The following is a 26,877-nucleotide window of genomic DNA, read 5'->3' as shown; positions in this document are numbered from 1 at the left end:
TACAATTCCAGTCTAGGAGGCAGCTGATGTTCAGTTCAAATGGAGGCTAAAGTGTCCAAAGGAAAAAAAAAAATGTTACATTGCATTAGAAGAATGAAGACTGTGTATGTTATGGGTCACCACTAAGATAATAGGAATGACACAGGGAGAAACATGGAATAAATAAAACTATCCAACCAACAGGAGGCAAGAGAAGTTTGAATTGAAAAAAAAGATTAAGAAAAATAAATTAGAAAGCACAAAGTAAGATGATGGAAAGCAGTCCAAAGTCATCAGTAATCATAAAATCTAACTATGAATAGAAATTCTCTATCTCTGGATATGTAAAATGCTGACTTTGGGTGTTTGTGGTGTTAATAGAAATCATGAGAGGTGTGGCTCACTTTTCCCTGTTGTGGTTATTTGCCGCCAGCTGAAATAATGCTTACACATTGCAGCTCTGGCTCCCATGTTTGTGTCCATCTCAGTGGCAAACACTGGTCCTTAGGGCAAATGTGCAGTTATTTGGGATTCTAATGGGACCTTCCAACTTGACGTGCAGAGTAGTGTTCTGGTTCATGGAAGCATGATTCACGCAAGTGGGGATAAAGAATCTCAGAACTGAAAAGTCAGGAATAAAGAGCTGGTGAAGCTTTCTGAATTGTCCCTCAAGGCCAGGTAACAACTGGAGATTACACTGCTCCACAGTAAACTGAATTTCTGTGCCTGGCCTTGTGACACATTTCTGTACTCAGACCCACAGGTTGACAGCAGTCTAATTTACTGCATACCGTATTACAAGCCTTTGAAAGTTGGCTATATGAGATGGCATTAGTCATCAGTGGTTTGGAAAATAAAGGTATAAGATGACATGAGAGCAAACTCAAGTTGCCTTCCATGTCCATTTAAATCTTCTAACAACTCAATAAGGGCTTCTATTATCCCATTTTTTCAGACTAAAAAACCCGGGCAGAAAGAGGGTAGGTATTTTGTCTAAGATTAAAGGGCTAGTAAGTAAGAGACAGAGCTTGAATTTCTCTCTGGCTGCCTCTGACTTAATTGCTGGCAGTTGAAAGCCAGAGTTATTTCCAGCTGAGTGTTGGCACTGAAGGAAATTCAAATGAAATTGGTTGTAGAGTTTGCACAAGTATCTGAGTACATCCAAAGCACAATCCTCACAGTTCTCACAAGCATAATTCAGAACTCTTAACCCAGAACCCAGGCTGATAGGGTCAATGGCAGTGAGGATGCAGGCAGCTTACCACTGGGCCAGGCCGTAAGTTGATGGATATGCCAACTTGCCCCACGTGTCTGGTACTGTGTCATAAGTCAATGCAGACTGCTGGGCTTCCATGTCAGGAGACAATGTTAGTTCCCCCTTGCATGGAGAAGAAAGGCCACATAATGAATGGATATCTTCCAGTTGGTGGAGCCTGCTCTAGTTCACTATTCAACTTACCTTTAAACCAAGGTCTAATTGTTGAAGTGACCCACGGATTTCTCGAAGGAGAATATTCATCCTCTCACATTCTTGGAAGCAAACAAGAACATAGGGGCTTCTGTTTGAGTGTTTTTGCATTATCTCTGCCACGTTGAACTCTTCTGGAAGTTTTTCCAAAATGTCATCCAAAACATTCTTAACCTTAAATTATGAACACACACAGATTTAGCTCCTTCTATTTCGTTTTTGGCCACTGTGACTATTTTTTGAAGTGCCAGAATGTACTACTCAAAGGTGCTTGCTAATGCACTTAAAAGATAGTTGCGACATTGTTTACTAATTTGGAGAAATATTAAAGGAGGCCAATTCAATTATTTGATAAAACCAGGAGAGCTCAGAGCTGCCCAGTTTTCAGACTAGACTGCGATGTAAGCAAGGGTGGTTCTAACTGACGATGGAGGTCAGTCAGGGCCTCTGGGTTGCACAGCTCCAGGGCGTACCATTGACATCGCGGTCATGTGAATTTGGCCACCTGGAGTTGTACAGTGGGAAAGCCTCTCACATATAGAGCAAGGTAACAGCATAAAACAAGATTCTGAAGAAAAGAAAAATTTATATAGTCCCACAGAGGAGAGCAGAGATAGATATGAGATCTCTGAGGTGGGAAAAACAGTCAAAGTTTAAAAAAAAAAAAAAAAAAGGCAACCTGAAATTGCAGTAGTTCTGTGCTGTAATTCTTGGCATGTATAAAGGCCCAAACGTCACTCAGGCAGTGACTTTGAGCACAAGCTCTAGAGCTACCTGGGTTTGAAACTCAGCTTGGCCACTTTTGAGCTATCTCACCTAATCTCTCTCTGTCATAGTTTCCCAGTCTATAAAATGAGATAATGATAGCTCTTAACTTAGAGTTGTTGCCAGTATTAAGAGTTTTAACTTGATAAGTATTTACTGCCTGGCATTTGGTAGTGCCATTAAAGTATTTGCTATTTTGCCATAGGCCTAGATTTTGCAAGGATGGTCAACAGTAAAATAGGGTATGCATTAAAAAACTAACTTACAATATTTATATTGAATTTTTTTTTTTTAAATAAGAGACCTGTACTTACCTGGGGACAGCTCCCTTTGCTCATGTATATGTCTTGTGGGTTGTACTGACTCAACTTGGATCTCAGAGGCCACAATAATTGGCCCCACAGGGATAGTCTGTGTCCACAAGTTAGTTCTATGGGGTGAAAGGGCTATTTCCCAGGAAGTGGGCAGAATGGCACTATCAGCTGTCTCAACTGCCTGCTGCATCAATGCCAGCAACCTCCCCTCCTTTAGATCCCCAAGTCTGGTCAGGGAAGAGCTACTGTTTATTCAGTTTATTCACCATTAGCATTTAAGGAATATAATTGTCATTAATTACATTTAGTTGTATGTAAAGAACTGATCAGAGGAAGCAGAATGCCGGTGCTTGGGTATTATATTTTGTAATCTGCTAATTAAAAAAATACACACATACCTTTGAAAAGTCACATGAACTTCATGGATCAAAGAGATCCTTTAAGCATACGCTAATTCTGGTGACTATACGACAATTCTCCCCATCAGTGCATCCTAAGATTCTTGGGGCAATTTACATCAACGTTCTCAACAATAAGGAAGCCTCTATTTTCTATACTTGTTGCCCTAAGACTGAAAGACTTATACACTGAAGATGAAAATACGCTATCTGATACACTGTCCTCTAATGTGCGTATTTATTCTATCTATGCAGCTTCACTGAGCTGGTAAAACCAACAAATATCTAGAGGGGACTAAAGATTGGAAAGTAATTAAATCAAAATCACAATGAGATACCATCTCACCCCAACATTAATGGCATGAATCGAAAGGACAGAAAATAACAAATGTTGGAGAGGCTGCAGGAAGATTGGAACTCTTATACACTGCTGGTGGGAATGCAAAATGGTAGAACCATTTTGGAAAATGATATGGCGCTTCCTTAAAAAGCTAGAAATAGAAATATCATATGATCCAGCAATCCCACTCCTACAAACATATCCCAGAGAAATAAGAGCTGTTACACGAATAGACATATGCACTCCCATGTTCACTGTCGCATTGTTCACAATAGCCAAAAGATGGAAACAACGTAGGTGCCCAGCAACAGATGAATGAATAAACAAACTATGGTGCATACACACAATGGAATACTATGCAACAATAAAGAACAATGATGAATCTGTGAAGCGTCTCACACTATGGATGAATCTGGAAGGCATTATGCTGAGTAAAGTAAGTCAATCACAAAAGGACAAATATAGTATGAGACCACTACTATAAAAATTCACGAAAAGGTTTACACACAAAAAGAAACCACCTTTGATGGTTACAAGGAAGGGGATGGGTGGGGATGGAAAGACACTAAATAGACAATAGATAAGTGGTAACTCTGGTGAAGGGTAAGACAGTACACAGTACTGGGGAAGCCAGCACAGCCTGTCCAAGGCAAAGTCATGGAAACTCCATGGACACATCCAGACTCCCTGAGGGACTGAATTAACTGGGCTGAGGGCTGTGGGGACCATGGGTTTGATGAACATTTAGCTTGACTGGCATAACATAGTTTATAAGGAAAATGTTCTACATTCTACTTTGGTGAGCAGTGTCTGAGGTCTTAAAAGCTTGTGAGCGGCCACCTAAGATACTCCATTGGTCTCACCCTCCTTTGCAGCAAGGGAGAATGGAGAAAACCAAAGACACAAGAGAAAGCTTAGTCCAAAGGACTAGTGGACTACAAGTACCACATCCTCCACAGACTGAGTCCAGCACAACTAGATGGTGCCTGGCTACCACCACCAACTGCTCTGACAGGGATCACAATAGAGGGTCCTGGACAGAGCTGGAGAAAAATGTAGGACTAAATTCTAACTCACACACACACAAAACCAGATTTATTAGTCTGACGAAGACTGGAGAAACCCTGAGTATATGGCCCCCGGATACCCTAATAGCTCAGTAATGAAGTCATTCCTGAGGTTCACCCTTCAACCAAGAATTAACAGGCTGATAAAACAAAATGTGACTCAACGGGCACACCACCCCAGGGGAAAGGACTAGAAGGCAGGAGGGGACAGGAAAGCTGGTAATGAGGAATTGAAGGTGGAGAAAGGGAGAGTGTTGACATGTGGGCTTGGGCAACCAGTGTCACAAAACAATATGTACATTGTTTAATGAGAAACTAGTTCTGTAAACCATCATCTAAAGTACAATTAAAAAAAAAAAAAAAGAGAGACTGGACAGTATTGCCTGTCTTCAGCTGTGGCTTCTCTTCTTTCCTTGATTTCTCTGGTTACTGCCTGTGGTTCTGACACCATGTTTGCAAGTTGCGTTAGGAGCCAGCATGTGATTTGTCTGGACCTGAAATCTTACACTCATTTCAGCAGCAGCACAGTATGAAACACAGTGTAGTAGAGAAGGATAACAGAATGACTTCTGGAGTCAGCCAGAATTTAGTGTCCTTCATTGCTCCTTTCTAGGTGTGTGACCTTGCTTGGCAAGTCGCCTTACTTCTCTAAGTTTACCTCTAAAATAGGGATCCTGATACTGCTCAGAAAAAATGGCATATTTGTAATTCATTTTCTGTAGTGCCTAGCATATAACAAGCACTCAGTCAATGGTAATTGTTACAATCTGTTTGCCTATCTGGGGTGTTAATGCATCTTTACTTCATTTGGTTTTCATTTTCTGGTTTAATGATCAGCTTCCTTGTTGGAAAGACAAGGACAAAAAGCAGAAGAATAACTCATCTACCTATCTGCTTCTATTCACACTATAATTTTTTCCCAATTCATTTTTCCTTGTTCATTTTCTTTTAAAGAAATATAACAAATTCTGATAGAGAAGATGTTAGCATATTGGATGAAACATGCTACATCAAATTCTAAAACTTCTAAATTACAAACAAGTGTCTCAACAATGGCCTTCTTTCAAGAAATGATTGAAAAATTTCAAGAAATTCAAGGTTCTGGGACCTCAGTGTAATTAGATCTGATGTGTAATGTGTTACAACCACCTGAATCCTTGTCAACCCAATCCTGAATAGTGATTTTAAGAGAGAAAGGAGGACCAATTTATTTGGGGGGAAAAACACAATTATTCAGGTTTATGATACTTAATTAGAAATAAGATTTTAATCTATAACTTAGAAAAATAAAAAAGTTCATCTCCATTCCTTTTCCCATCTTTGTAGGGCATTACATATCTCCAAAATAATAATGCAAATCTCCCAAGACAATTTAAAAAAGATACTGTATCAAAATGACAAAGGAAAAACACTGAGAGTGAAAGGCAAGTCACAGATTTAGAGAAGATATTTGCAATACGTATATCTGGCAAAGGACACATCCAGAATATATAAAACATTCCTGTAGATCAATAAGAAAAACATCGACAACCTAAATAAAAATTGAGCCAGTGACTTGAACAAGCACTTCACACTAGAGCATATGAAAAGACACCCAAATTATTCCTCGAGAATGTAAGATTAAACCACAGTGAGATATCACTGTGCCTGACAAAAGGATAAGGGGGTGGAGCAACTGGAACTCATACCGCTGGTGAGAGTAATTGGTACAATCACTTTGGAAAACGAGGGAGTGTCTACTAAAGCTATACACACTACATAATCCAGCAATTCCACTTCTGGATATAGAGAACTGAGTGTTAGGTCTGGAGTTAACTTTTGTCTCTTGACAAAGACTTTACCAGAATGTTCAGTGAAACACTAGAAAAAAACCAAATATTTGAAATGAATGGGTATAGAATTGTATATTCATAGAACAGAATACTAAACAATAGTGAACCGCTGGTGCATGCAACAACATGGATGACTCTCACAAATGTAATGAGTGAAAGGGATCCAGCCATAAGAGAGTGCATACCAGATGACTCCGTTTATTTGAAGTTCAAAAGCAGGCAGAGTTAATCTATGGTGATAGAGGTCAGGATTACGGTGACAGTGGTTACCTTTGGGAGGTGGGAAGGTGAATTGACTGGTAAGGGGCATGAATATCCTTCTGGATTGTTGGAAATGGTCTATATTTTGAGCTGGGTGATAGTTACACAAGTGTATACGGAGCTGTACACTTGGGGTTAGTCCATTTCACTGTATATAAGTTACACCTCAATTAAAAAAAGACCCGCTACCTTGTCTTCTGTAGACTGCCCCAGTTCCTCACTGCTAAGTGCATTCCTAGGCTGCATCTCCAGCAAGGTCCTGAAGAGAGTGTTGGATGTCACTGTCAGGAATTCTATTTCAGCATTTGGGTGGAGGCCGTACAGTGCGGGGCTCTCTGGAGGAAGCATCTCCTCTATGTACTGGTGGTAGCCTGAGTAATCCAGGTTGGGTGGGGCTGCAAATCCTGGTGCCAGGAGAAGCTCATCTTCAACCTTCAACCACAAGGAAAAGCTAGTTATGGCAAATGTGACAGGCATCGATCTTCTCTTCCTCAACACTTGGAGAGCTCCCTGGCAAGAAGGTCCCAGCACAATGCAGGATGCATAGCAGACACTCTAAAATGCGTCACGACTCTTTCTGAATCATTCTGCTATATATATATGGCACCAGGCAGACCTCTTCGGAGAACTCCAGGGAACACACATGATTCCTATCTGTAAGAACACTGCAATTTGCTCAGGACAGCATGATACATGCGCAAATGTGAGCCACCTACTGTGGGTTAACTTCCATGTGGTTTAATTCACTGAATTCTCCCAACCGGTAACTTGCCCAGACAGATCTTTTATTTTAATCTTAATTCTGAACTCATTTTAGTCTGACTGTATAGCCTATGCTGTTCCTGTGTACCACAAACGTTCCACAATACTGCTTCCAACCATTTTGTAGATGATACATATGAATTTTATAAACATCAATAATTATATGTGTATATATTGAAAAATATATGTATGCCTGGCTCTAAGTAACATTTTGTAGGGTAGTATATGCTAAGAGTCAAATCAGTGCCATTACCTTAGGAATTTGAGCTACTCAGGGTAGAGTCTGTGTTACTCATCTCAAGATCCACAGACCCTGGGATAGTTGCTGGCACATTAGAAAAAAAGTTGCTATCAAGTGGATTCGAACTCATGATGACCCATATGTGTTAGAGCAGAACTGTGCTCTGTAGGGTTTTCAGTGGCTGATTTTTCAGAAGTAGATCCCCAGGCCTTCCCAGGAGCCTCTAGGTGGACTCCGTCCTCCAAACTTTCGGTTAGTGGCCAAGCACGTTAATTGTCTCACCACCCAGGGGCTCCTGCTGGCTCATACTAGGGCCTAATACACAGCTGCCTAAGGACCGTGGGTAATCGGGCATTTGTCAGTCCCATCCCCTCCATGAAGGGTGGAGTAGAGGGTAGACAGTCCGTAGAGAGGAATGTCCTGAACAAAGGCAGTGTGAGCAGCAACTCCAAACCCTCTAAAAATTGGAATGTAGATCTTCAAAATGTAACAGAAGAATTTATGGGCCGGAGTCTCTGACCAGCCATAAACAGAGTACATCCAATGCTTATAATTTTCTACTAACTCAGAATTATCTCAGATTTTTTTTTTTTTTCTGATTGCTCTTTGGTCCCCAGGGGCTGTTAACACCTCTGTTTTAATTTTCTCAGTCTCTCTTGCCACAAATTCTGTCTACAGGCACTTAAATATACAGGGGAATGTTATTTTTAAAGTATTACTGAATATAGCTATTTTCTAAATCACATTCTGAAACTGGGGTTTGTCTCTGTAACTGTGTTATGCCATCTGGTCCCCTCACTGTCACCCAGACACAAAGTGAAAATGCTGTTTTTGGCTATAATCTTTACAGAAGCAGATCACCAGGCCTTTCTCTTCCAGAGCTGCTGGGTGGGTTCGAACTGCCAACCTTTTCGTTAGCAGTCAAGTGCTTAACCATTTGTGCCACCAGGGCTCCTTCTGTATACTCAACAGAAGTGACAAGAGAAAAACTTGCACACTAATGTTTACAGCAGCATCAGTCATAATGGCCAAAAAGTAGAAACAACTCAAACGTTCATCACCTGAGGAATAAATAAAATGTAGTATATACATAAAACCGGATATTATTCAACCATAAAAAGAATGAAGTTAAAAACAGCTGTATGAAAAAAACCAGTCACAAACGACAACATGTTACATGATTCCATTTATATGAAATCTTGCTGAGTCGATTTGGACTCATAGTGACCCTATAGGACAGAGTAGAACTGCCCCACAAGGTTTCCAAGGAGCAGCTGGTGGATTAGAACTGCCAACCTTTTGGTTAGCAGCTGTAGCTCGCTGTAGCTCTTAATCACTGTGCCACCAGGGCTCCATGAAATATCCACATCGGACAAATCTATAAGAAAGTAGATTAGTGGTTGCTTGGAGCTGGAGAGAATCAGAAGTGACTGCTAATAGGTACAGGGTTTGTTTTGGGGGCAATGAAAATGTTCTAAAATTGGTTGTGGCAATAATTACACAACTCAGTGAATGTACTAAAAATCCCCTGAATTGTACAATTTAAATTGGCAATTGTATAGTGTATAAATATATCTCAAAGCTGTTAAAAAGCTGAATAGAATCATGCTCAGGGAGAATGACCCTCTATATCATGAAAAAAATCACCAGTGACTGAAATCACCTTTGCAGAAATCAGTGCCAGCTACGTTCACAGGCACAACCATTAGAAATGGGGAAAACCAGCACCCCGCCACCATCTGGACCTCATGGGACATTCAATCAAAATCTCACCTCCTCCACTGCCTCTCCAAGTGGTCTTTTTTTTTTTTTAATAAATAATGTTATTGTGTTTTATGTGAAACTTTACACAGCCAATTAGGTTCCCATTTGACAATTTCTACACAATTTGTTCAGTGACATTAGGTACATTTTCCACAATGAGTCAACATTCTCATTAATTCTATTCTGGTTGTTCTGTTCCAAGTACTCTGGTTTCCCTGGCCCCCTTGTCTTATCTTTGCTTTAAAATAATTGTTGACCTTTTGGTCTCATATATAGTTTTTTTTTTAATTGTGTTTTTGGTGAAAGTTTACATAGCATATTAGGTTCCCATATAACAAATTTTTATACAGCCTGTCCCATGACATTGATTACATTTTTTAGAACACGCCAACATTCTCATTATTTCCATTCTTTCTGTTCTGTTTCCATTAACGTAGCTTCCCTGCCCCTCCTTAGATTCTCCTCTTTGTTTTCGCCTAAATGTTGACCATTTGGTCTCATATAATTGATAACTTAAGAAGGCACAGTATTCATGGGTGATATTGTTTATTTTATAAGCCAATCTATTGTTTGGATGAAAGGTGACCATCGGGAGTGGCTGTAGTTACAAGTTCAAAAGGTATCTTAAGGCGATAGTCTTGGGGGTTCCTCTAGTCTCTATTGGTCCAGTATGTCTGGCCTTTTTAAGGAATTTGAATTTTGTTCTACATTTTTCTCCCTTGCTGTCTGGGACCTTCTGTGTATCCCTGGATAAAATGGTCAGCAGTGGTAGCCGGGTACCAACTAGTTCTTCTGGTCTCAGGCTAGATGAGGCCATGGTTCATATAGGCTATTAGTCCTACGGACTAATTTCTTCTTTGATCTTTGGTTTCCTTCATTCTCTTTTGTTCCAGACAACTAAAGACCAACAGTTGTGTCTTAGATGATCACTCTCAAGCTTTTAAGATCCCAGATGCTACTCACTAAACTAGGATGTAGAACATTATCTTTATGAACTAAGTTATCCCAGTTGACTGAGTTGTCCTGCAAGACTATGGTCCCAAGCCTTCAAACTCAGTAATCTAATCCTGTGAGATGTTTGGTTATGTCTAGGAAGTATCCATAACTGTGCCCCTATCATATAGAGGTTTTTTAATGGAGCCCTGTTCCCTTGGGTAGTATCCTTTATTTTGTGTGCCAATCTGTTATTTTGCTAAAAGGTGACTTCAGGGGATAGTTTGTTCCAGGTTTAACGAGTATGTCTGATGATAGTCTCAGGGAATCCTACAGCCTCTACTGGCTCAGTAAGTCTGGACTCTTGCAAATTTGAGTTCTGTTCTACATTTTTCTCCTGTCCATCTATCGTGGCTGTGATCACAGTAATAGTGGTAGCCAGGCACCATCTAGTTCTTCTGGTCTCTCGATAGATGAGGCTATGGCTGGTGTAGGCTATTAGACCTGCAGACTAGTTTCTTCTCTGAGACTTGGTTTTCTTCTTTCTCTTTTGCTCCTAATGAGTAGAGACCAATAGCTGTATCTTAGATGGCCTCCAAGTAGTCTTGATGACAAGAAGCTCTCAGTTCATTCTGGGACTAAAGTGCTTATGCCCTTGGTCTTTTGAGTAAAAAATGCCATAGCCCCAAAGTGCTGTCGAGGATTTTCAGAAATTACTCAAAGTTGAAGACGTTATCATGGTGTCTTTAGAGCTGAACGGTACATGAGCAATTTTCTAGTCCAATACCTTATTTTTACAAATAAACTGAGGCACAGGGAGGTCAGAAACCAAGTTGCATAGCAAGTTAGTGGCAGAACTGGAACTAGAACCTTGGTCCCCTGGATCGTCCATTGTCATTCTCTGTGCCACCACACCATGCACTATAAGACACAGGTCAGTTTTTTTTTACAACCTGTGTGCCAAGTACTACACACAGATTGACACAGATCCAACCAATGCAGTGTGGTGCAGAGAACGACTGTAGCATTTAGAATCTGATTGCAAGTTCAAATCTTGGTTTTGCTACTTATCAGTCACTTGGCCTCTCTGAGCTGAGTTTCCTTTTAAATAAAATGGGATAATAACACCTACTTTGCAGGGTTATAAGGAGGATAAGAAATGATACACATCAATTGTGTGGTATTGACCCTGCCACAAAGCAGTTGTTTAATAATGTGGTTCCAATTACCATCACAGATTAAATACAGTACAGTCAAGGGTGAAGTATCTATTATGAAAATGTCTACTACATAATAATAAAAATAACTCATTTATTAAGCATTATATTCCCAAGATGGTACCAACATTATACCGACATTTAATCCTGATAACAAACTCATGAGTTGGTCATTCTCATGTTATAAATGATGAAACTGAGGCTCAGAGAGATTCAATAATATATCTAAAATCACACAGAAAATATAATGAAGGGCTTGAATTATGTTTTTTTTTTTTTTTACTTCATAGCCCATATTCTTGTTACTGTATACCACCCAAATTATTTTTTCTATACGATAACTTACAGGGTTGCTATGAGTCGGAATTGACTTGACAGCAGTGGGTTTGTTTCTGGTTCATATGATAACTTTAAGGTGATTTGATACTTTATTTTCAAAAAATAGTTTACTGTATTACTTGTTTAACACTGCCAAATATGAGCCACAAATGAGAATATGTTCTCCTTCTTTACTGTGGCCAGAGCAGGGTGGGACTCTCTCTGACTGCAAACTCATCCATCCTGACAGGAAGATATCACTGAAAATATTCTGGTTATTTTGCTAAGAGCAGTGGAACTTCTAAAACTCACACCATTAAGGGGCTGCTTTTCTCATCATACTCCAATGAAACCGAAGATACTAATTTCCAAATAAGTTAACCACTAATGTAAGAAGTCGCAAAAAGATGTCCTACCAATGCTGAAGTGTTAGATCAAGTTGCTAATAATATAAACAACATGAGCAGGAGACATATCCTTGAGAACAAAATAAATGGGATTTGGGGGCATCTGAGATTAAGTCAGTGAGTACTTCAATTTCCTTTGGGGCGTTAAAATGGTAGCACCATCCAGTGAGGATGTAAGACTGTGAATGAAGCATCTTGATCCTACACACCTCACCACATCTGTAGAGAAGGTCGGGCACCTATACTTCCAAAGACCTTACACATACCAGGGATGCCTCTCGGGTTTCACCACCTATATTTATTTTACAATTATTTGAATGGGAGTTCAGACTTGTGAAGGTTAATGGACTGTCTCGTTTGGCAACAGTAATTCTCCCCTCATCTGAAGGCCTGAACTAGAGGGGCGAACGTCAGCCGGAGCTCCTCGCTCTGCCCCTTGGCCTCCACCATCCAGAGAAATCAGCCTCTCTAAAGGTCGCGTGCATAGCACTGTTTATCTTCCCCATCTCCATGGTAACCTGCTCCCAGACCTCTTCTGAGGAATGACTTTCCAATTGTGTTAAATTAAAAGTGTCTTTCTGACATGTGAAATCCTGTTCATTGGAATTGAGCAAAGACCAGGAGACTCACAGTCTAAAGAAACAAATAATGGTCACACACCAGGAAAGTCTATTTTTTGCACCCCTGTATTGTTACAAAATGTAGTTAAAAATAATCTGTCCCTAATTTTCTACATTGGTCTTTGTAAAACACCATGCCTTCTAATGCACAATTATGTTACTTCTCAAAACAGGCTCAAGGAAGGTGATCAAAACTACAATATTTTTCTAAGTTTTCAGAGAAATTATAAATAAGAGGTTGGTCAAACTACTAAAAAAAGTAAACTCAGACATTGCTCTACCCGTAGTTGGCGTCTTGCCCAACTGGAAGTACAGATGACATAGTGTTGGGTGCCTTGGGTTTCTAAGAAATAACCAGGCCCACAAACTTGGAAACTGTTAGGGGGAGAAACCAGCTGCTGTCGAGTTGACTCCAACTCATGGCACCCCACCACCCCCGGCCCCCGTGTGTGTCAGAGTAGAGCTGTGCTCCAAGGGATCTGCAATGGCTGATCGCCAGGCCTTCCTTCCAAGGTGCCTCTGGGTGGACTTGAACCTTCCGGTTAGCAGTGAAATGCCTTAAACATTTGCATCACCCAGGGATTCCATTACAGGGAGAAGGCAGGAGAAAAGTGTGGCCACTTCCTTCAGCTACTTTGGTATAGGAAACAAGGTCTGAGTGCTCTGCAAGAAAATACAGCCCTGGTTGTAAACCACTTGGGTGTTTCTTAGTTGTATGTTTAAGTATAGGGTTGGTAAGAAATACTGAAGATGAAAAAAGGGAAAAGGGTGCCTGGTTGTTTTAACGTCCCATAAAGTGGTGCTCGATCCTCTTCCTCAGAGGCGAAGGAAGAACTGGGTTTACAAATCACCATATTTTTCTTGAACACAGATTTGGTAAGGAGTTCATGATCAAAATTTAGAATATTCCATGCCTTCTGTGACAGGGAGATAAAATTACAGTGAAATGAGTCCTAGAATCAAAATAAAAAGAGCTATATTCTAGCTAAAGCTCTTTCCCATACCACCTTAGTGACCTGGGGCAAATCACCATCTCTCAGTATCTCTGAGCGTAAAAGGGGTAAAAACTTCAGCTTTGCATAACTCACAGGGTTATTATAAAGATCAAATGAGTCAGTGCATGTGAGAGAGCTTCACCTTGGCACACTCTACAATTCATATAAATCACCTGGGTGGCTTGTTGAAATGCAGATTCTAATTCAGTAGGTCCTGGGTAGGGCCTGAGATCCTGCATTTCTAATTAATTCCCGAACTCCCTTGAGGGCAGGCCAGAATACACTCACAAAAAACTGAGACTCCTCAAACACATTCAAGAATCATCTAAATAGTAAAATCAATGTGAAAACTTTCATGCAGAATTTTCTTTTCAGTGAAATTATTAAAAAAAAATTCTTACCAGAGATGGATTCATGAATTCTTCTAAATACACCCGGCAGAGCTTGCGATCCCAGTCGTCTGTGATGTGGCCCCCATACATGATCTCACCGAAGAGATAACGAAGGTCTTCCCAAGGGACCTAGGGGGAAATCAAACCAACGTCCACTTCCGGGCTCAGGTGTCTGCCTCGGGGCAACCAGCCAGGGGCACATGGCCCTCTAATGCACAGTGTTCCTCAGCCCCCCTGAACCCAAGAATTTAAAAGAAGTTCTGAAATTGTCTAGGTTTCAGTTTAGAACTTCTTAGGAGAATTATTGTCAATGTGTTTTAATACAGTCAGTGAAAAGTCACTATTACTGAGCTTATTATGCAGATTTTAAAGAAAACTGAATCATTCCTAGAACATGATATGCAGGGAAAGTTTATATATTTGAAGTGTCATGCAAAAATCTTGAGAGGATATCAGTTCAAGGGCTTTGAGAGGTATTACATATTTTTATTACCTGATTTTTATCTGTTTTTATGATCTGATTCAGGAAAAGAAAGAAAAATCCATACGATTTGGATTTGGGATGTATTTATAATTCCATCATTGTTCAAAAGGGTAAGCAAATGTATCCCCTCTTCACAGAATGATTTGAGGGTTTGGTTTATGGCATGACTGGTCTAAGTGACTGTTCTATAGGTTGTAACTAATGACTCTACTAAGTTTTATTCAAGAAATCACTGTATCTCCTCTTTATTTGGCTTAGCAGGGTTTGAAGCCTCTCTTTGCTACCCTTTAGCTTCCTCTGGGTTTGCAAAACATGCCAGTTTGTGATGAAGCCTTTCCAGACAGGAACCTTTATACCCTCAGGGGCAGTATATGCCTCCCAACAGTTCAAGTAAAAACTTAATTATAGCCTTCATTTGTTGCATGATGTGACAGAACAGAACAAGTAAAATTACTTCAACTATTCCAGTGTACTTGCTACGAGTTTATTTGAATTTGAATAAATGAGCCTCAAATATGTCTTTCTTTTAAACTGGTTTGATGTGAATGAAAAATTAAGAAGTGACTAGACTGAAATACACTTTCTCTACCACTCCATGGATTACCTTCCACTGAGCTGAAACGGATGGGAAACACAAACTTCTTAATTTGATTTTCCTTCCTGATTATATTTAATTAATGCCTGCTTTTTAGACATGTGTCTCCCTTAAGATTTTAATCAGCTAGGGATCTGTTCTTTTCAATGACTGGTTCCCTTTCACCAAATCTTGACCTACTTTTGTATATATACATTCTTGAAAAGGGCACTTTGTACAAATTGTGTGTACATATTAATGTAATTCCAAAGTCCTGGTAACTTGCTTTGTGATGCATGGCAAACAACTCAGGTCAAGACCTTGGAGAGACATGAGAATGTATTAAAAATCTAAGGCTTACGTTGACCAGGAGACCGAGGGGAGAAGCAGCAGAATGATTCACTTGGCCAACTGGTGTTACCAAGTCTGAGAATTCGGAGCTGGAGAGAAACACAAGTGTCAACTCCCCTCTTTTAGCCCTTCATTTCTACCTCAATTGTGGACAGGATTCAGTGGAAACAGGATAACAGCCCTGGTCTCAGTCTTGTGGGACGTTATGAAGGAATTGAATAAAACTATTAAATGGCTCGGAAACCCTGGTGGTGTAGTAGTTAAGAGCTACGGCTGCTAACCAAGGGTTGGCAGTTGGAATCCACCAGGCGCTCCTTGGAAACCATATGGGGCAGTTCTATTCTGCCCTATAGGGTTACTATGAGTCAGAATCGACTTGACGGCAATGGGTTTTTTTTTTTTTTTTTAATTAAATGGCTCATTTCTTTTCCTACTCAGAACTGTCATAATAATCAATTTTATGTGCAACAGCTTGAACAAAACTTGGTAAGATCCACACAAAAATATTATTATTAGAATGGTCAGAAATACGCTCCAAGTAGGCAGAGTTAATTTTTAATGTAATAAATTTAAGGAATGATAGATACAAAATATCTTTCCTTGGGGAAACAAACCAGTGTTACATACCATGTGTACCTACTTCTTTTGAAGCTTGAGAAAACTTTGGTAACAAAAATGATGATAACAGCGGTTACCAAAACAACATAAAACAACCACTTATACTTAGAAACATGGACAGGTTATTTTAAAAGCCCTTTATAGACAGTGTTGCCTAGGATACAACACCTGGTTGGTTTTGACAAATAGATCCCAATTTGAAGAGATGTAGCTTAGTGGAAAAAGCTCCCCTTTTAAGGGTTAAACAAAATCCTTAGGAATGGTTCTTCTTTGAAATCCAATCATTGGGTCTCTAAGAGTTTACACAAATATTCTTGATGAAGCATTCCCATCCTCATCTGTAAAACACACTTCAGCTGTGAAATAAAATCATTCATCTACCTTTACCTTCAAATCAAGGGGAACATTACTGAGAAAGTCACAACAAGGTGGCATCCTTAATACATAATAATGACATATGCAGGAAATACACCATTATTTATACGTGACGCGCTGTAAATTGCTTCCATCATCAGAACTAATTGTAGTGATTATTAATGCAGTGTTATGAACTGTCAGAATTGCTGTATGTAATTACATTTGTGCAAATGCTTCATTACCTGCCTAATGAATCTGGCATATATGCACATGTAAACCACTGTTTTTGTTAACATAATGAAGGACAATTTTTTTTTTTTTGGGCGCTAAGCTGTTGACGTGGAACTGGTTTGACCTACGTTAGGAAGTTCAAGCATCCACTACTGGAAAACCTTTGATCTGGTTTATTTTCACACTTGGCAGAAGATGCATATCTAGTGTCAGCTATTTCAGTAATAGCTTCAAAAGAGAAATTATGGTCCATTTTGATAGCACCCAAGGACTGACAGTCTGCACACTCCTCGGAAGAGGTTATGTGACCACTGGCACTTACGTTGGTGTTTGCCTCTAAATAGTTGTAGAGGACATTGGCACAAATGGTGAGGTCTCCAGGATTGAAGGGATAGCTGCGGCTCCAGCCCTGGGGGCCAAACCGCAGTCTCCCAGCAACACAGGCGTGGAAGTAGCACAGAGAAAAGAGGATGCTTTTAAACTCCTGCTCCTTGGAGCACATTTCAAGTGTATCCTGGGAGAGAAGAAATGTTTGATTATCCATCTGTACAGTTCCCAAGGGCAAGAGTCTGAGATTTCAATAATTCAATAAAGGACTTTGAGGGAGTTATAGGAGAGAGCTAACACACAGTTTCAAGCATGACTACATATCCTATCCACCACCTCTCTGTTTGTCATACTGTGGTGGCTTGTGTGTTGTTATGATGCTGGAAGCCAGCAGGGTCACCCATGGTGGACAAGTTTCAGCAGAGCTTCCGGACTAAGACTAGGAAGAAAGGCCTGGTGATTTACTTCCAAAAATTAACCATTGAAAACCCTGTGGACCACAACAGAATACCATCCTATACATAGGCTAGAGAAGATGAGCTCCCTAGGTTGGAAGATACTCAATGTACACAGCTGCCAAAACACTGGACTGGAGCATAGCAACGATTGTGAAGATGATGTAGGACTGGGCAATGTTTCATCCTCTTGTACATGGAGTTGCCATGAGTCAGAGCCAACTTGACTAACAACAACACTTATCCTATGAAAGCATAGAGGGGACTATCTATTTGGTAGTTGCCAGTGTGCTGATGTCAGAGAAATCTTTTTGTTTTGCTTTGGTTACTTACAAGAATGCTTCTAAGCTCACTAGAAAATACGACAGCTCATTCTGGCCAGCGATAATACTGCTGAATATCATTTTTCCCCTACATAATTTTCTTTGTAAAATATAGATGACAAAATCAATTTAACTTCATCACTGTGACAGAATGCTAGTTATCCACAGCTATCCATTCTCCCCTGGCTCCATGGTACTAGAGATTAGCTGAGTACATGGTCACCTGTGGGAAGACTGTTTCCCAGCCTCTCTTGAAGGCAGATGTGCCATATGACAAACTTCTTGCCAACGGAATGTGAGCAGAGCTGATGTGTGCCTCACGTCATTTGCTTAAAAGGAAATTGCTTGCCTTGGTTGTCATTCTTTCCTTTTCTGTGGACTAGGAATGGTGGTAATTGAGTCACCCTGGAAGCCATGTTAGGCATGGCAGAGGCACCCCACCAGCTTGGGTAAGTAGATGATCTCGTGGGACAGACCTGCCTATTATGTATGGGAGAAACAAGCTTCCATCTTGTTCAAATCACTGTATTTTTTATTCCCTTTGTATTTTTTATTTTTATTTTGTTGCAGTAGCTTAGCCTGTACCCTAACTAATACAATCACCATGAGGCATGGCTTCCTCTCAATAACAAAAAGTAAAATTCATCATTGGGATGATAGAACGGCATATGGGAGACATGAAAACATGGGCCCTGTACTAGGCCTATGAGGTTTCCCTGAAAACATGGAAGGAAGGTTGAGTCCTGGCATTCTACCTTGTTATGGTTATGGCCCCAGCAGCCATAACACTAAAAGGGGCCAAACAGCTACACAATCTGTGGCTTAAAGTAGTACTTTGCTCATTCTCAGATTTGGTAGTTCTCTGGGGGAAATCAAGGAAGAGAAGTTAGTGGTTGATGACTACTCCTGTGGTTGCTGGTAAGCAGGAAGGGAAGATGAGGCCAAAATCTGCACCTTCCTGCTTGGTCCTTTCAACTGGTCAAACTACAGCCAGTCCATATTTACAATGGCTCAGACATTTAAGCCATTTACAAAGCACATTCAGTACCTTTAGGGTAGGAGTTCAGATCTGGTCTTCCAGAGAACTTCTGGTATAAACCAAGACTGAGTTTGTTTTTTATGGTTTAGAACCAGAGGAGCTTTTTAGTTCTTTTCTGCAGTGCTTTTCCATCAGAATCCCGGTCCAGAATTTGCCAGGTTGCATATGGTACAGATCCAACTAAGTCACTAGGCCATTCTAAACCACTAGGGCATTTTTAAGTCATTTCTGGGGTTTGGAAATACACAGTTAAGAAAAGTTTTCTCACAACTAAACATCACATAAAAGATAAGCTTTTGCACGAAGAATAGAGAAATCATATAACTGGAATTAACCTTAAAGAACATACAAAAAATATATTACCTTTAAATGTAAGAAAACTCTAGAAGACCTAATAAAAGTTATGAGGATTTCATTTAGGAATTATGATCTAATAAGTCATTTACCATCTCCTTGAATTACATATAACAAAACAAACCTGCTGCTGTTGAGTTGATTCCGTCTCATAGAGACCCTACAGGACAGGGAGAACTGCCCTATATGGTTTCCAAGGCTGTAAATCTTTACAGAACCTGACTGCCACATCTTTCTTTTGTGGAGGAGCTGGTGGGTTCGAACCACTGACCTTTCAGTTAGCAGCCAAGCACTTAACCAACTATGCCATTAGGGTTCCTTGGAATTACACGTAGTCTACATAAAATCCAAGAAACTATAATAATGAAGTACATTAATTCAATCTATCATATAACTGATTTGGTTTTATCCTCAGTGTTTAAAAAAACAAACAAAAAACCCACAAACCAATGCCCATTTCATTACACTTTGATAACGTAACTGCAGTGAAAGGAAACTATGAATCACGCTTTCCTAAGAAAAAGTATGAGTCTATCTACCTATCATTCCACATTCCAGGACAGTGGTATTTTTACAAACCAGAGGATGAGCAAATTAATATTAGAAAATCTAGAACAACACTGTGAACAGAGAACAGGCATCTGCATATACGTAACAGCACTGTATCCGCACAACCACCAATTTTCACGCACAATTACCAATTACTTGTTTCTGCCTGCAATTTTTACAGAAAAAAAAAACTCCATTCTTACTTTAAAAAACAACCTGGCTGTATGGGTATGAAAGGAATCAAAACAGTATTCCTTCATGACAACTTCTTCAAGAGGCAGCTGCTATTGAGCTGAAAGAGGTGTAGGTGGGCAACATGCTACGAGACAGTTCTTTACATTTTGGTCACTTAATTATCAGATTTACATAGATATTCTGGGATGCTCAGGGGAATAAAGCACTAAATAAAACAAAATCTGTTAATTTTGAATAAACATACCAAACATGAAGGTAAATTCTGATTTGGGGGAAGTATTAAAAATAGTTTAAATTTGATTTGAAAGTTAAACCGTGTAAAACAAAAACACCCCCAAAAATGAGTGTGCTTCTCAGTTGAGTGGGGTACCTAGGTAACAGGAGCAACTGAGACTCATTTACCTAACATAAATGGGTATCAATGTAGACAGTATTTACCACCCTCTGACTACATCATACGCTTCAAGAAGATAGGCCCATATAGCAACACGGAATCCCCAGGATGGTGCAATGAAATTTGGGAAAGGAGAAGGTCTGTGTCTAACTGCCTACACTAAAATATCTTTTCTCTGATTTTTAGCTGGTCATATATATATGGCTGCCCAAGATAAATGTACTTTTCCCAGCATCTCTTGCAGCTAACCCATTGACCCATTTCCACTGAGTTGATTCCAACTCACATCGACCCCATAGGACACAGAAGAACTGTTCCATAAGGTTTCCAAGGAGCGCCTGGTGGATTCAAACTGCTGACCTTTTGGTTAGCAGCTGTAGCTCTACGCCACCAGGGTTTCCAGCTAGGTTTCTTGCAGCTAGGTAATACAATGTGACCACATTTGACCAATGAGGTAAAAGTAGAAGTATTGCGTATTAACTAGTAGAGAGCTAAGAAAGTGAACACATTTCCTTTGCCCTCCTCTTTGTTCCTCCTTTCATCCTACTGTTGGGAACATGAATGTGAGGGCTGCAACACTGGCAGCCACTCTGGAACATGATGATGAGTATCATCCTAGAAATGGTAGAATGGTAAACTGTAAGGGGCTCAGGTTGATAGCAAATTTGTAGTTCTGAGCTATGAACCACCTACCTCCAGAATTCTCAAGTGACAGAAATATGGTTTTAACTTACTCAAACCACTGTTATTTTATGCTTCTCTCATAACTCCAATTCCAGTTGATCAAAGGCCACTGGGAACCTATTTGCCTCAGATAGTGAGGAAGCATAGGGAGACAGGCTAATACCCTTGAATTACATAATCTGAATAAAAACCACCTTTTGTTTTCTAACATAATGATAGGTCAGCATTCATAAACTACTCAAAGCTTTTAAGTTTTCTTTAGAGTTTTTGTTTTGTTGGTTGGATCTGGCCAAAATTGGTTTGATGAGAGGTATATTTAGTGAATCACTTTATCTTTGTTTTTGCTACACAGGATCAAACTTAGTCTTAATATTTCAGAGCATCCTTCCCACTAGATAAGTAATATTTTCCCTTAAAGCTCTTAAGAGTCTTTCCAGCAATTGTAATCTTCCATTGACGTAAGTTCCTTTCCAGAGAGCAGTCAAAAGATCTAATACTTTCTTGAACAGACTAACACAGGTACTCTACACTGGGACATTCATGCATAGACTTCTGAGAAATTCATGCATAGACTTCTGGGAAATCTGTGAATCAGTATCATAATGTGCAGCATTTTAAAAAATGTGCCATTTCCCTGGGGGAGGGAAGTATCCATGCTTTTATCAGATTCTCAAAGAGGTCCTTACCCAAAAGGCTGAAGGTCAATTGGATTTCAGGAAAGAGCTTGCAAATGTCATAAATAGCCAGATATTATAAATTAATAGATGATAAAAAAAATGCCTGTTATATTTCATAAAAAAGCATATTGCAAATATTTAAGAAATTCATCTTTTTAAGTGCCCTCTGTTTACATAGCCTACTGTGTATACGTACCCTACAAATTACTCAATTACCTAATTAAGTAACTAACTGTATTCTTCAACACTGTTTTCTTAGGTGGTCAATTATTATAATTCCCTCATAAGGTTGGTTTGGGCATTGGCCCGGGAGGTACAAGAGAAAAAGTTAAGCATGCTGGCATGCTTCATACAGGGTGATAAACTCATAACAGAAGGTTGAATATTCATCACTAAACCATATGTATTTCCTCTGTAGGGCTTAATTCTCTCAATAAGAGTGCTATTTACCCAGGATTTCCAAGAAATTAGAAGAAAGAATGGGAACTAAAAGCGATAGGAATAAGGGAAACTGAAAGCCTTGATAAGGGTTTATGATACAAATAGAGGTAATAATTTAGATAAGGAAAATAATAGTAATGAATGATACCAGGAAAAAAAAAAAAAGGTGTCATTAATTTGTCTATGTATTAATTTCTTTTTATTTTGGAAGGAAACTGAAATATAAATAAGAAGGTAACATGAACATATTTCAGATAACATATTGATTTGTTTTTATTTTGGAAGGAAACTGAAATATAAATAAGAAGGTAACATGAACATATCTCAAAAAAAGAGGGGTTTAAATTTACTATTATCAAAACCTGATCTAAAATATACTGAAAGTCTTCCTATGTCATTATTACCATTGTTATCATTACCATCATCAGCAACAAGAGTAACAATGGCTTTTCTTCTTTCTATGATAAGAGATACCTGTTGCTGTTGTTAGCTGCAGTCGAGTTGATTCCCACTCATGATGATCCTATGTGTGCAGAGTAGGAACTGCTCCACAGAGTTTTCAAGGCTGTGACCTTTTGGAAGCAGATCACCAGGCCTGTTTTCTGAGGTGCCTCTGGGTAGATTCAAACTACCAACCTTTCGATTAGTAGTCCATCACTTAACCATTTGTACTACCCAGAGGCTTCTCTTAAGAGATACTAGTCTGTCGCATTTGTCTTCAAAAAGCAAGTTCCTCAAAAAGGCATCTAGTTCATTCTACTAAACATGTGGCTATAGTCTTCTTAGTTACAGGGTGAAACCTAAATATATTTCCTAGTTATTGGGATATGAAATGACAAGCAATTCTTTTCAACAGATTAAAACACATGTGTACACACACACACACACACAAGAACACCAAAGATTTCCCTTTATCTCTCTTCATGAGATGCTTGAGTTAGTGATGGTCCTCAGAACCTTGTGAGAAGACTGTGACTTTACTGTCAGTCCAGGCTCTTCTGTTTTCTTACCTGATCAAAGTTGTAGAGTGCAGCATGCAAATTGGCCAGCATTCCTGTGGGAGGTTCATTAGTAATTTTAATGGAATTTTCCAGGAGTCCTTGAGGGATGATATGCTCATTTGGTGTAGGTGCAGACTCGGCACTCAGGAAAACCCTGTAATCATGGTGGCTTCCTTGGCTGAATCTTTCAAGAAGTTTCTCCAAAGTTCCCAGCCACTTGGCTACCAAATGGACATTCTGAAAGATAGCATGACTTATAGTTGCTGTAAAATTGAAGTCTTTTACTTGAATTATAGGACAATATTTTCCTATTCATAAATGTGTTGGAAAATCAGACAACCAAGATTTAAATTTTCTTTCATTTTCACGTCATGGAGAAAAAAAGCCAAAACAGAATTGAACACTGACATATTAAATTCTCCAAATTACCACAGGTTTTGTCAACTAAAATCTCCTCCCAACACGTTTTACCTTCTTCCAAACAACCAACAGTCACTTCTGAGATGAAGTTGCCTGATACTTTTCTTTGTTACAATTCAAACCCAATTACTGAGATATATCTGGGTTAGGTTAATCAAATATAAAAACTAAAAGCCAGAAATGGGATGTTGTTCCCAATTACCTACTTCATGGTCTCTGACAGAACCTCCTCTACTCTAACTCCTACTCTTTAGCATATGGACTCAAAGGGAAGTAAGGGAAGAAAGGCTAGCAGAAGAAGAAAACAATCCCTCTTTGTTGAGATGCGGTTCATATTCCCAACATGTTATTTTTTTTAAATCCTAGAGTTGTCAGAAACCATGAAAGAAACAAATGCCATCACCATCACTCTTCGCTTTTCCATTTTATGATTCACAAATTCCAATACTGAACATCCGTATAGCTTGGTAGTTGGTGCTCAGGGAGAGATATAAAAACTGCACCTCATAGACTCTCTGGCTTTGGAGAAGTTCTTGATACAGTGATCGAAACATTACCCTCAGAGATACGTAATTATTTTCAACAAAGAAAAATGTTTAAGGTTATGGCAGCCACAAAAATACAGAGAATGAAGGCAAACAGGGAAGGGAATAGTAACGCAGGTACTTTTCTTTGAAACAGTTCTGTTGCAAAAAAAAAAAAAAATGCCAATTCAATTGTTCACATAATTAGCCCCCCCCAACCTTGGTAAATACTGAACATTGGTAGGTGAGGGCTCTAAGTTCCTTACACTAGATTATAATGACAGTGCATCTCATACCTAATTGTGCCACTCATACGGACATAAATTGGTAAGCAGGAACGAAAACAATTGTAAAATCTGTCTTGTAGACTCAATTATGTCCTAACTCTCTGTGTTACAGATGACAATACCCTACCTGAAAAGTTTACTTGAAACAAATATAAACATATTCCAAGGAGTGACTCTGGAGTCAGGGGACAGAAAAACCTCCAAGTAAGTCACCACTGAGCACAGGCATGCTTTGGCATCCAGCCTGGAAACCAGCCTTGAGGGTAAAGGCCCTGGGGCTGGCTAGATTCTGTGTTTATTCATACAAGGGCAGCAGTGCCTGTACATTTTTAGCCAGTCCACACGCCTTGAAAACCATGCATTTCACCAATGAAAAATGATTTCTTAAATCCATTATGCTAATTCACAAACCATCTGGTGTGGATCTGAGATAAAGATAACTGCCAGCCTGCCGCCTTCATCATAGTTCTGTCTGGAGCATCTTAACCAAGAATGATTGCCTTCCTTTTCAGCTAGTCTTTCTTTCCTTACAGCCTTTTGAGTCCATATACCAATGAGAAGGAGTCTGAGCAGAGAAAGTTTCTGTCAGAGACAATAAAGTGGGTGACTGGGGACAGCTCCCCATTTCTGGCTTTTAGTTATTATTCTTTATTAAACTAACTGTTAAACTTTAAAACTATAGGAGAAAGACATGGAATGTGTGGCTAACTGCCTCCATGAACAGCTGTCTCCCTTGCCCTGAGACCAGAAGAACTGGATGGTGCCCAGCTGCCATTACTGAGCATTTTGATCAAAGATTCTATATAAAAATCCTGATCAAGAGAGGGAAAATGTGGAACAGAATTTCAAATTCTCACGGACTCCAGACTTTCCGGAGCTGTGGGGGCTGGATGAATCCTGAAACTACTGCCCTGAGATGATCTTTAAAACTTAAACTAAATATATCCCCTGGAGTCTTCTTAAAACCAAACCATAGTTTAGCTTAACTAGTAAAAAATGTCTGCCTTGAGCATTATGCTCTTTTAAGAACTATTTATATGGGATCAAAGTGACAACAGCAACTCGAAAGATTGGATGGGAGCCTTAGGGGGCACTGTGTTTATGTTAATGGGGAGGAACAATTCAGAAAAGGGTGAGAATGTTTGCATTAGAAGAACGTAATCAAAGTCACTGAATTGTACATGTAGAAATGATTGAATTGGTGTATGTTTTGCTGTGTATATTCTTAACAACAAAATAAAATTCAAACAAAAAAACTATACTCTGTCATAGTTTTTTTTGTTTGTCATAGTTATCATATGTCTTGATGAAATGCCAGTTAAATACCCTGGGGGGCTACATCTGATCAGATTAACCAACCATTCTCAGGTTTGGTTAAGAAATAATTAACATGTGCATACATATCACACTAACACAATTTAACATAAATTACAAACAATATAACAAGCTCCCATTATGTTGGTCTTCTCTTTCTGCAAAGTCCTGTACCTTTTTTTTTTACCTACCTGTAGGAAACCCTGGTGGCGTAGTGGTTAAGTGCTACGGCTGCTAACCAAAGGAATCCACCAGGCACTCCTTGGAAACTCTGTGGGGCACTTCTACTCTGTCCTATAGGGTCACTATGAGTCGGAAATCGACTCGATGGCACTGGGTTTGGTTTTTTGGTTTGGTAGGTCAAAGGAATAGCAGAAACGTCTGGAAACTGGGACAGTCAAAAGCCTGAGATAATCTCTTCCTCCAGTTATTGTGTTTGGATAGAGGGATGGGGAGTGTAGAGGTATAGATAAACAGTTACGTTCTAGTTTACTGATTGACCACTAAGAAAAAAAATTCAAAGATCTGGAACAGATATCCAAAAGCTGATCCTTAACAAATAAGTCTTCCAAGATTTTTTTCTTAAGGTTAAACTTGTATTTTTTGGCACATAGAAATTAAAATAATATTATACTTTGAATAATAAAATTGTTTTGAGGAAGATTTTGCTCTTGCTGGTCTCGTTAGGCTCCTGTGAGTACTCAAAGAAGTCTTTCCTTTGTGAGAAGATCTTAGCTTCCACCCAACTGCGTGAGCAACAACTGCTCTCTCTGGAAAAAATAAGCTCTCCAGTGTTAAATGTCTGACTCTGTGAGCTTCAGAAGGGATGCACTGCCCCAGGTCGCCCTACTAAGGTCTCTATTAAGGCCTCATCTAAGCAGTTGATGGAGTCCCTGGGTGGTGCAAATGGTTAACGTGCTTGGCTACTAATCAAAAGGTTGTAGGTTCAAGTCCACTCAGAGGTGCCTCAGAAGAAAGGTCTGTCAATCTACTTGTGAAAAATCAGCCATCGAAAACCCTATGGAGCACAGTTCTACTCTGACACATGGGGTTGACATGAGTTGGCGTCGACTTGACAGCAGCTGGCTTTTAAACAGTTGCTATTTTAATATCTTAGAAGCTGAACTGATATGTTCCTACAGACATAAGTCTGCTTAGGCTCCAGGCAGTTTCTTCATGAATCCAGTTTTATTTCAAGCAGAAAT

At 39.5% G+C, this 26,877-nt stretch overlaps 1 protein-coding gene across 3 annotated transcripts in view; it reads right to left on the bottom strand.

The window, feature by feature from the left end:
- DNAH11 (dynein axonemal heavy chain 11) overlaps positions 1–26,877 on the bottom strand; it is a 361,390-nt gene that overhangs the window by 12,291 nt on the left and 322,222 nt on the right. For all 3 annotated transcript variants that reach the window (XM_064290057.1, XM_064290055.1, XM_064290056.1), the window contains 6 exons: positions 23,137–23,364; positions 17,011–17,202; positions 14,083–14,202; positions 6,614–6,856; positions 1,439–1,621; positions 1,242–1,357 (listed from right to left, as the gene is read on the bottom strand). In XM_064290057.1, coding sequence (XP_064146127.1) covers positions 1,242–1,357; positions 1,439–1,621; positions 6,614–6,856; positions 14,083–14,202; positions 17,011–17,202; positions 23,137–23,364 — 1,082 coding nt within the window. The remainder of the gene's footprint in view (positions 1–1,241; positions 1,358–1,438; positions 1,622–6,613; positions 6,857–14,082; positions 14,203–17,010; positions 17,203–23,136; positions 23,365–26,877) is intronic.

This window comes from Loxodonta africana, chromosome 8, assembly GCF_030014295.1.
Source record: "Loxodonta africana isolate mLoxAfr1 chromosome 8, mLoxAfr1.hap2, whole genome shotgun sequence".
Taxonomy (NCBI): domain Eukaryota; kingdom Metazoa; phylum Chordata; class Mammalia; order Proboscidea; family Elephantidae; genus Loxodonta; species Loxodonta africana.
Note: the sequence above shows the minus strand (reverse complement) of the source record. Positions and strands in the feature narration are given on the sequence as shown.